General features: G+C 37.3%; 1 protein-coding gene across 1 annotated transcript; it reads right to left on the bottom strand.

The window, feature by feature from the left end:
* Nucleotides 1-7: 7 nt before the first annotated feature.
* LOC114467822 (amine sulfotransferase-like) lies at nt 8-8,437 on the bottom strand. The gene is made up of 6 exons (XM_028454280.1): nt 8,243-8,437; nt 6,637-6,839; nt 4,065-4,191; nt 2,220-2,314; nt 1,984-2,149; nt 8-608 (listed from the first exon to the last, which is right to left on the bottom strand). The coding sequence occupies exons 1-6, from the start codon at nt 8,382-8,384 to the stop codon at nt 499-501; spliced, it is 843 nt and encodes a 280-aa protein (XP_028310081.1). The 5' UTR covers nt 8,385-8,437; the 3' UTR covers nt 8-498.
* Nucleotides 8,438-12,245: the final 3,808 nt, after the last annotated feature.

A 12,245-nucleotide genomic window follows, 5' to 3' on the forward strand; every position in this document is an offset into this window, starting at 1 on the left:
TAAAGCATTTTGTGTTGTTCTGATTGATGTAATTTTATTAATCTGTTATTCATTCAATCTTTTCATTAAAACACACATTCTTTCTCAGTTTATGGTGATAAAAGTCCAACTTCCTTTTCTTTTTAAATTCATTATTATTATTATTTTTAAAGGTTAAGATATATCAATGTTTCATTTAACTAAATATTTATTAATCAAACAATAATTTTATGTAAATTTTAAAAATAAAAGGAAAGTATGAAAGCATATAACATTCACAAACAAAATCATTTTTTCTTTTTTTTCCCTCTGAATAAAATATGGATTTAGGATTTCTTTCTAATCTTAAAAAATCATTAAACTGACCTTCCTCTGAAGAACAATGACCACAGACGGTTGAAGATCAAATCTTCAAAACACATTTTTTTCATTAAAAACCCATTTTCAGGAACTTTCAGTTAAAATTCTTGGTGGCTGATTTTCTATGTGAGGCGACATTAATTTTTTTCTGATCCTGAATCATTCCCAGATGAAGTTTAAAGACCGATCTCCAAGTTTCTCCTGCAGGAGTCGGTCGACTCTCTCGCTCTGCTCAGCGGTGAGGAAATTCTTCCAGTCTCCGATCTGACCTAAAATACAGAGGTTAAAGTAATTAATTACAAGTACTCACCTTACTGTAATTGATTTGTTTTTTTAACGGTACTTGTATATTTCTAAATCAGTAGTTTTACTTGTACTTAAGTACGTTTTAAAACAGGTAAAGTAATTTGTTACATCTCTACACCCACCTTTTGTTTTAAAATGATCAAAGGACATTGTGACTAAGTATTAGTCATTTATTTATAAAGTGCTTTTTATAGATAAAATCACAAAGTGCTGTACAGAGCTGTGGTGAAAATACAAGTGTAACATCATAATAGAATAATAAAACATGGGTACATTACATATAAATCATAACAGCAGCATCATAAAAAGAGTAAAAAAAAAACATTTAAAATCCACAATAACTAAAAGCTTGTTTGAAAAGCAAAGTATTCAACAGTTTTTTTTTTTAAAGTGTCCACACAGTTGAGCCCACTGAGAGACTGGTGCAGGTTATTCCAGAGTCTGGGGGCCACAGCCTGGAAATGCCAGGTGTCATTGTAATGACTAATCGATAATCATTAGTTGCAGCCCTAGTCGGTCAATCAATTAATCGGTGAATCAGATGTTTTTTTTTAAACAGTTTATCTGTAAAGCACAAAAGATGATTAGACTAAAGTAAAAGTGTCTCGCGCACACAAACACTATGGTATGCGCATACAAAAACTGCGCACACAGAGACTCGTGGGGCACATGAACTCATCGTGAGCGCACAAACACTGGGCGTGCACATAAACACTCGTGCGCGTGCGCAAAACACTCATTGTGTGCACGCACAAACACTCATGGTGTGCACGCACAGACACTGGGCATACACACAAACACTCTGCAGACACACATACACACTCTGCATACACACACAAGCACTCGTGGTGCGTGCACAAAAACACACTGCAGACACACACAAAAACTCGTGCGCGCACACACAAAGCTCTGCAGGTGAAACAAACAGCTCTGCCTCACGGTCAGCAACTTAAATGCTCAACGCAACCAATTGATAATGATCATTACCAACGCTTTTAAGAGTTGATATTTATTGATTCTTTGTTGCAGCCTTAATGACCAGACAACAATCAAATGTATCACATAATTAATTGTACATTTTGACAAACATTTTATTTTATATAAATGCTTTCGTGGAAAATAAATTAAGTTCCAATTGCACAAGATTTAGTCTTTTCCTTTTTAAGTTTATACCTGAGATGTTCACTGTATGCAAGGGAACTGTAGCAAGATTTATTACCAAAAACAAAAACAAAGTCACTAGTAACTTTTACTTTAAGTACTATTTAATTAAGCTGCTTTTTACTTGTACATGACTATTTTATGTATGACTTGTACTTTTAAAAAAAACTTTTATACCTTTACGCATGAAGTTTCCCCGAACATCTTTTATGAACTCGTAGTTGGCTTTTGGGTCTTTCTTCATGTTCTTAAACGTGGCTTTTTCCACCACTTTCTGAATATCGGCTTCACTCAGATTCTTTCCTAAGAAGCTGCAGATCTTCCTCACCGCTCCCGTTAAATCCTGAAACCAAAGAGATAAAAACTAACTCAGAGAAGCTCAAAGTGACAGAAACCAGAGCCGAGACTCTTACCAAGATCATGTCCTCGTAGGTGAGATAGAGGATGTTGTACTGGTCCTTCACAGTGAGCCAAGCCCTGATGTGGTCGAACCAGGACGAGCCCCCGACTGGAAGATTAATCATTTCACATCAAATTAAGAGTTTTCTTTAGTAAGAGACGTCTGATAGATCATCTTTGATACTATTTGATATAACATATATCACACAGTAGGTCCAAATGTATAGACACACATTTTTTAGGGGCTACCGGACTCAAAACGCCACTCACTTTGTTCTTCTTGTTGTTGATGTGTACACTAGTTAAAGTCGCTACTCCTCTGTTATTCATGAACTGATCAGGCTGAAATTTGGAAGGTGTCTCGGAGCCCGATTTTTAGATTTGGGGCCCCAAAAGAAAAAAAAAAAACTGAAAGTTGATTTCTCATTTATTTGCAAGTCAAATATTAAAACGGTTAGTGGTACTGAATCATTGGCACATACTAATATATAAATAGAGCCCATTACCTCGTACAGGGCACTACAACTCCGTTAGTTCTCGTCAGATCAGAAATCAGTTTGGTATGAATACTTTATGAATGTATATGATGAGACGCTCAGAGCCCTTTTTTTTTTACATGGGGTAGGGGGCCCGGGGGCCCACCCCCCTTTTTAGGATATTTCAATAAATTAAAGTCGTTTACTCTTTTTTTTGTGAGTCAAATATTGCGACAGTTGGTGGTACCAAATCATTGACACATGCCAACATATGAATGGGGCCCAATACTTTGTATGTGCCACAGGGGTGCCAGGGGCCCCCCGAGGCCCCCATTTTTCAAATGACTACTTATCCGTTAATGCTCTTTGAATCGGGCTGTAATTTGACCTGGATATTCTTTGAGTCGATCTGAAAAGCCTCTCTGAGACCTTTTTGAAAGGGGGGGCGACGGAACATAGTCATGTGACATATCGTTTCAAAGGCAATTCAAAGTAGTTTACGATTATATGTCGCACAATTTCATTTGTTTTACTCATTGGAACCAAGTCATTTCACTGAATACTCTGGAACGTGGTAGTTGCTATTTGGCGCGGAGACATTCCACAGGCCAGGTTGTAGTTCATCAGAACTTGTTTTTAACAAAATCTTGATTACATTTGCAATTGTAATCCGATCCGATGAAATTCAGTGTGGAAATTGAAGAATTAACCCGATATAACTGAGTCATTTAATAAAGATCGGGCAATTCCAAAACCGAGATATGATATATATATATATATATATGTGTATAAATGACCCACAAAAATACACAAATGAGAACAAATATACGAACTCAAAAAATTTCAAAAACCGATAATGCAGATTTTTCAGAAAACAGTAAAAATTTATTTTTATTTAACTGAAAAATACAACAAAAATTCTTCAAAATCATACACAAAAGGACAACAAAACCAACAAAGGGACAACAGAAACACAAAAAAAACATCATAAATACAGAAAGTGACTCAAAAAAACACACAAAACAACAAAAGACTAATTAAGAAGCAAAAAAAATACAAAATGATGACAAAAACATGGAAAACAACACAAATATACTAATGATAGAAAATATAATAAATATATAAAAAAACATACAAGCTCTCTGTTGTTTCCTGTGTTAATGCTCTGATTCATCATTATTCAAAATGCTGACATGAATAATGATCATGTGACCCTCAGATCAGATACAATAACATGTTTGTGGCCCTGCTGTGATAAAAGTTGCTCCTCTCTAAGAACACTAAACTAAACTAACACGTCAATCTTAAAGGACTCAGATGAAGTCATAGGGCGTGAGTCAGATGAACCTCTCAATGTGTTGGGGTCAAAGTGGATCATCTCACCGTTTCCAGAGAGATATTGTTCAAAGAAGAGGTCGAAGCTTTCTGGAGTATCGAATCTTCTGCATTCTCTGCTGAAGTGGAAGTAGGACACCATGTTGTCCTTTGGATTCCTCATCACGTAGATGATCTGTGGAGGAGGAAACATGTGAGAATCCATTTTTTTTTTATTCTTAATTTATTTTTTTTGCCACTTTTCATCCAAATAAGCTTCCTTTTGCCCAATAAACAACACTTGTTTCCTTTTTCCTCTACATTTTTTTTCTTTTTGTTCCACATTTTTCCCTTTTTCACTATTATTTGCCACATTTTGTTCATTTAAACTACCTTTTGCCATTACATACCAGGTGTCACATCCCCCACTGGTGAGATGCGCATCTACGCAGTGTCACAAGCATGTGATTGTATCTGATGTGAGGGTCACATGATCAACATTCATGTCAGCATTTGGAATAATGACCAATCTGAGCATTAACACAGGCACATTGACCCAGCGCCATCTTAGAAGATGACGGCCCTATACGGATGCATCTGCGTGGGTGTGTTTACTTGAATAATAGTGTTATTTTTTGACTTATTGAAAGCTGCCCATGTGCTAAACGATTGTTGAAGGTCGTCTCTGTTTTGCCTGAATATGTCGGAGGCCACGGATTATGTTGTGTTATGACACTACCAGAAGCTGAGAGAAGTCGGTAGAAGGAGAAACTGGGTGTGATCGGTGGGAATGACTCCGACAACGTTCCTGTTGACAAATGGAATGAAGATGTCTCTTATTTCCCAGGAGTGACTTATCCTGACATTGTGAACTACCTCGTCTTTACATCTCGCTCATACACAATGGACCACATGAAAAGTTTCAAGGGACTGGAAGTTTACAACCAGTTTGTTTGTGGCTGGATTTGTGAAGTAGCTTCTTTTATTCATAATGGACTCCACTATACAGAGCGCTCGGGCTAGTAAAAATGACATATATTCAAAGGAGACAAAATCACCAAATATTATTTCTTTGCACTAAAATATTGATTTAAAAATGGCAGCAACTCCACCACCTTTCCTGCAAGTACGACACATATTGAAATAAAGTCTTGTATTGCACTTACATTGAGAATAGTATTACTGATACCATCATTCAACCACGTTTCATTAAGAAATAAAAAGTCCAAGTGATGTGTCAAAATAATATCGTTAATTAGCAGTGATTTGTTAACAAGAGATCTAACATTAAGAAGAGATAATTTTAAAGACTTTACTGGAGACGCTGGTGGACTCTTTGGATGACATGTTATAGTAGTCACATTTTTATCTCTATTAAGATTTTTATTTTTCTATGTTCATTGACTCCATGTTCTTTCCTTGTTGTTTTGTTCTCCGATGGTACATGTTGTTCTTTGTTTTTATTGTCTTTTATCAGGACTGATAGCAGTGTGACTGGTGCAGTAAAATAAGTTGGATGTTAAAAGTTTTACTCCAGCCTTGTTTAGACACATTCCATCTGCTCTGAAATCCGCTGAAATCCTGTTTAACACCTCAGACTCCTCCTTGGATAAATCATTTAATCACAATATTCTTCAAATGACTTTAACGATAACTTTGACATTGTTGCTAAACATCTTTAACAGAAACGTCTCCCACTATCAGTGTGTGAGGTCATTACTTCGGCCGACCAAGCCGCTTCTGTTTTCCTGAAGAACTTTCAATTTTTGCATTTCCAGAAGGTTGTATGTTAACCTCATTAGAGGAAGATCCTAGGTCATTCAGCAGTAGGGCGAATCTATAATCCAGTTCTACATGAAACTGGATTTGTGACTTGGTGATACTCCTGCCTTTAACAGATTTCCACTTTTGTGCCTGGGCAGACAAGGGAGTTGATGTTGAGGCTGCAGTCTGAGAAGGGAGTGCAGGCCAGTCCGTCTCATTACTGAATCAGGGCGATTTGCTTGGCCCGTTAGACTTTGAAGTGTATATGACTTTTTCTTAGGCTTAGCTCCCAGGGTCGTATCATTATCATAGCCACAGTGTCCATTAACCTCAATGTTTACTTGTATTGCTCACACTGTAGTCCCAAGTTAAGTAATCTTTAGGAGAAAACTGCTGTATTCTGTTGTGGAAGTTGTGCTAGTTAGCTTGCTACTTGTAGCTAGCTAGATTGCTACTTAGCTTTCCAGTTGAGCCAGCAAATAAAAAAGCAGTAGATGATTACCTCAGAGCCAGAGTCAGATGATAAGAGTTTGTTGTTGAAGCATCGTGTTCTTTCTCAGAAGAAAAAGTTCATGTTATTTAAATAATTTCCTCTGTGAGATCAGCTCAGCTGGAGATTTTGTAGATGTAAACAGAAGTTCCATGAATCAGTGATTGATTGCTCAACCTCACAGACTGAAAGTGTGTCTCTGTGTAGTGAAATTGAATTTCTGCAGTGAATCTAATTTTGAGAAGCAGAAATACATAGAATTTTTGGAATGTACTAAGAAAAAAAAATTACAATTTCAGTAAATTGAATTTCAAGTTGTGACTTTCAAATTCAGTACCAATTATTCAAATTGATGGATGTGTTGAACCCAACGTAAAGATTCTTTACCTTGGCCTTTTTGTCCTTCAGCGCTAGAGGCATTAGGTTTGGAGGGAGATGTGAGCACAGGAGTCGTGGAGAAGGTCGTTGGGCGTAGTCTCGGCCATTGTTGTACTCCAACCACGGCATCTGCTCGTAGTTGTGTGAGTATTGTGGTAAACCTCCGCTCAGCTCACAGATAGAAATAATGATCTGTTGACTCCAAATGGTTCCTGTGGAGGAGGAGGGTTGGGCTCAATTACATTCATGTCTTCAATTATCCATGTTCAATTACAACTCAATTACAATTATGGTGACCGACAATTTTTTCAATTACAAACAACATTACAATTATAATTTCTCCCTGGAAATCAATTACAATTACTCAAAATCACAGAGCCTTTAATAAATAACCTCATAAATGATATCTTTTCTTGTGTTAGCTTTCTGTTAGCATCTCTAATGATAACGAGTCAGTTTGATCCATGTCTTAAATCAGCAATAAAATACACTAAAAGAGTCATTTTATTATTTTATTTTTTATCTCGTTTGCTAGCATTTTGAATGTTTTTGGGTGTCATTTTGTGTTTTTGAAGTCATTTTTTTTTACTTGTCCTTTTGTGTATTTTGGTTATCTTTTTGTGAAAGTTTTTTTCTCATTTTACGTATTTTAAAAGTCATGCTTTTTTTTCTCTTGTTTGCTTTAGTTTAGTGTATTTTATGTTTCTTTTGTGTGTTTTTTAGTCATTTTGTCTGTTTTTGGAGTGATTTCTGGTGATATTCTAATGTCGTTTTGTATTTTGTGCTTTAAAAGTCATTTTTTATATTTTTTATTTTTCTCTTGTTTGCTTTAGTTTTGTGTATTTTGGTTGTCTTTATTCTCATTTCATGTATTTTTAAAAGCAATGCTGGAACTGTGAATTTCTCTTGGAGATGAATAAAGTATCTATCTATCTATCTATCTATCTACTGTATATATTTATCAATTGCTAAAGTTCAATTACAATTACTCAATCACTTCCTTCCTCTTGTGTTCTGTTACTTTCTGCAGTAAATACTGTTTTTTCCACTTATTTGCAAAACAAGACTCTTTAAAATGTGTGTTGTCACTCATTCATTCCATCATGATGCTCTGTAGTTGTTTTTAATCCTTTAAACACCTTTTTTTTGCTTATTTTGTCTATAAAATGTTCAGTAAATGTCCAATGAGGAAGTGCTTTAGACTTCCAATAATAATCATAGCCATCACATCATTTTAAAATGAAGAAAAACACAAAAACGTTTTAGTTTCAATAGGAAGAAAACAATGAAAGCTCACATGAATGATTTTTCAACAAATATATAACATTTAGAATGTATAAAACTTAGTTACATAGTTTTCTAAGCAAAATGTTGTCGTCGGACAAAAGGGTTGGAGTACTTGAGCCTAAAAAGATTGAGAACCATTGCCTTAAATCTTAGGAAATAAAAGTAATCTTCATTAAATCATGATTTTGTGCTGTTTGTTTGATTGTATAAAGGATGAAGAATAACGTTTTTAACATGTTTAACGATGATGAAAATACAGATTTCATCAGTTTAATGGGAGTTGAATCAGAATCTGTAATGTCATTCCAGAGCAAAAAGACCCACTGACCTGACTTCAGATAAGTGACCAGGAACACGTCACTGTCTCGGATCTCAAAGCTCTGCAGGGAGTTGATGTACTCGGCCGTCGTCATATCAACGGGAAAGTTGAAGTTTTTGTACCTGCAGATGTGTTCAGTGATCTGCTCCATGTTTGCTGAGAGTGTCTCACCTGGACTACTGTGAACTTTGAGCCTGAATCAGGTTAAAAACCAGTGCTGGCTATTCATTCTTCATATTCAAATCATTATGGGGCGTGTCACTGATAGAACAAGTCATGTTAGAGGTGAATTGGTCCTTCAAAGTTGAAATTTTACATTTAAAAACAAAAACATTACATATCAGTTATTTTTAGGGCAATCTTGTATAAATAAGTCCAAAGACTGTTATTGGCAACAGAGAAAGTTGTGTGTTGGGTTTATTTTTGTTAAAATTCAGTGGCACTTTTTAGGGGAAAAACACATTGAAAGAAATAAAGATTTTGAAACATTGTATATAGTTTTTTAATTTTTTTATTCAAGCTGAAGTTAATATACTTCTATTATTTTTTGCACAAAATGACAGCAGCAGAGTTTTTCTGGATCAATCCATCATCAATCCTTTTTCTCCACCTCTTATCCTTTTCAGGGTCGTGGGGTGCTGGAGCCAATCCTAGCGTATTATGGGTGAGGGCAGGATACACCCTGGATAGATCGCCAGTCTACCGCAGGGTTTCTTGATTCTGAATGTATAAATTCTTCATTTTATTTATTTTATTTTATCAATTCAAGGTGTGAAAGTGTCATCAAATGTCTGGGTTTGTAGGAGTGGGGCATTACCCCCAGTTTCCCCTGGATGCGGCTCCACTGCGTTACGTCACCGCCGCTGATAGGTTTCCACTTCACCGGACTACCGCATCTGGGAAGGAGCTGACACGCACCGCAGCGGACCTGGTGGAAATTAGCACATAGACTAACCCCCAATTTCCACTAGATGCGGCTCCGCTGCGGAACATCACCGCCGCGTCACCGGAGCTGATAGGTTTCCATTTTAGTCTATGTGTTAATTTCCACCAGGTCCGCTGCGGTGCGTGTCAGCTCCTTCCCAGATGCGGTAGTGCGGTGCCCTCCGCCAGATATACGCAGGGCTTCTATTTCTGGCGGACACCGGAGCACGACGCATCAATTAGCACAGAGCAAATGAAGCTAAACAGGAAATTAAGCACGTACTCCGCAATAAAATATTGAGTTACTTTTCAAAATAAAACACTTCAGATTATATTACAAGTAAATACATCACCAAAACGTCATAATGTGTAAAAACAAATTCACATCCACTATATTGCTTCCTCTCATACTGTAACTACACTGTAAACGGCAGCAACTTTGATTTAGTTTCACTGGTGCAGTTTTATCTCTTCTCTGTTGGCTGTTGCTAAAAAATGTGGCTATGACAAAATCCAGAGTCCAACCTTCTTGTTCTCCTTTGTTAGGAACATTGACCTGTTTATCTGTTTATTGTTGTGTTTATAACACATACATTTAACCGCGTTCTCGCGCGATTATATAAATATCGTGAGAACTGCTCTGTCTCGTGACGTCACAGTCGTTCAACCGGAGCGCACCGCGGCGCACTCAAAACGCAACCAGTGTGAATTACCGGACGACGGACAGCGGTGAAATACCGGATCGGTGCCGTGACGCAGCGGAGACGTATCCAGTGGAAACCCCGGGTTACATCTACAAGCTTACGTCTCACAACAAGTGTATGAATATCTCAGCCAAAAATGCCCTTATCGTTGCCTAAGCGGTTAACTTTTTTCAAGACTTGTTTAGGACTTGGACTCGACTTGGGACTTGACTGTATAGACTTTATTTTCTATCTATAGACCCTTTGATTGTTTGTAAACATTGTGACGTATTTTGTTGGGCGGGGCTTAGCCTGTAGGCAAAGCCACAATTGTCTTCATTTTTTTCTCAGCACAAGTGTCCGCTGGAATCCTATAAAACTTTAATTTATGTCCACTAACGTTATTCCTCCTATTCTGGCAGCCAAACACACAACAAGACAACATTCTAAAGCTGTAACATTACTAGTGTGGTGGGTTAACATTTTATTAATACAAAATGAAGATGAGTGTCCGAGTTCGACCCTCCGTGGATAAGCCTGAGTGCAGCAGAGCTAAACGCTACACTGAGGAACAAACAGCCAAACAAACATATCTATAAACTGATGAAACCCAACAGGTGGAGTTTAAAGCTTTAGCTTTAAACAAAGAAGGGAAGCAACAAATGTTTATTACGGTGGTAAAACCCCCATGCAACAACAGAGAAGCACGAGAACAGGCAACTTCCATGATTCACAGGCAATAAACATTCAAAGAGCAGTGCTTGCTGGGTTTGATTGTGAAAATATTTGTTCAGGCAGCCTGATGAAGGCAATACTCAACTTTAGGTGAAAATGTAGATTGTATGAAATGAATATGATATGGTGCAATTCCAATTACAAAGTCATTTTTCTGAACTGAATTACAATTGAATTACGACAGCAACTGATTTTTAGAATCACACTTATAACTATAATTACGCCATAATTGTAAACAATAATCAACTACGCAAATACAATTATAATTGATCCCAACTCTGGTTTGTTTTGTAACTTTAATGAAATTGAGATGAGATTCTTTTATTATTTTACTTTCCAATTTGTGACGATTTAAGAGATTTGGTTTTTAGGAAAATGTCCCTGATTAATGTTGACTTTTTATGATTTGATGATTACAAAAAACTTGAGTTGTTGTAGAAAAGAGATTTAATCTGCAAAGCCTGGGAGGTGTGGCAGAGTGAACTGTTAACTATTGAGCTGTGAATACATCATGCACCTTTGTTTCTGTTATGATTTTGCATTTTCTTTGTTTTTTCTGTTATCTGACGATCATTGCCTTTGTATTTCTTGTATTTCTGAGGGTTAGGCACTTTTTGTGCATGTAAAGAAAAAAAATCTCTAAAAAAAAAATCTGTTATGAAAATACAGGTTAAGCCTACTTTTAATGTGATGTGCTACTAGATGTATTCCACAAATAAACATAATCTATGCAAAATAAGAATTTTGTACAGATCGCTACAAGTTCCCGAACCCCAACCCGTTTGTAGAGGAGGACATGGACAAGAGCGAGGTGGCGTCTGTGGCCTACAGGTGGGGCTGCTGAGCTAAGTGTTTAACCCAGTGGGTTACCAACCTTTATTGGTCCATGGCCCCATTTTTACATCACAAAACTCTGGTGACCCAGAAAAAAAAAAATTCTGTCTAGAATTAGCTTTTGATAATGCTTGTATAAAGATTAAGATAACTTCAGAGTTTCAGCGGCACATATAGATAAATAGGAAGATATATATACATGGGCTTGTACACAGTACAGAGAGAAAGAGGGAAGACATGTTGCAAGAAAGGAAAATTGCACAATAAAAACAATGAAACAGATTTTATTAACAGACAACGTAACACGCTCTGATTAAAACGGTCATTACGTTACGGCTAATATATATATGAACCCTTCCTCACCCACCGCGGGCGGTCTCTCCTTCAAGCTCGGGTCCTCTACCAGAGGCCTGGGAGCTTGAGGATCTTGCGCAGTATCTTTGCTGTTCCTAACACTGTACTTTTCTGAACCTAGATGTCTTTCCTGGGATCTGCTGTAGCCACTCTTCCAGTTTGGGGGTCACTGCCCTGAGTGCCCCAACGACCATGGGCACCACTGATGCCTTCACCCTCCATTCAACCTGGATAGTGGCTCTCACGCTCACTAGACCTCGGCCTCCTTCCTTACGGCTAGCGTACAGTTTCAGGGTGTTGGATTTGGGGTGGAACCCTCCGTGCATCGTTAGGAGCTTTCGTGTCTTAACATCTGTGGTCTGTATCTCATCCTTTGGTCAGCTTATTATTCCTGCAGGGTATCTGATTACTGGCAGGGCGTAGCTGTTTATTGCCCGGGACTTGTTCTTCCCATTGAGCTGGCTTCTTAGGACATGCCTTAA

The sequence above is a fragment of the Gouania willdenowi genome, chromosome 8, assembly GCF_900634775.1.
Source record: "Gouania willdenowi chromosome 8, fGouWil2.1, whole genome shotgun sequence".
NCBI classification, from domain to species: Eukaryota; Metazoa; Chordata; class Actinopteri; order Blenniiformes; family Gobiesocidae; genus Gouania; species Gouania willdenowi.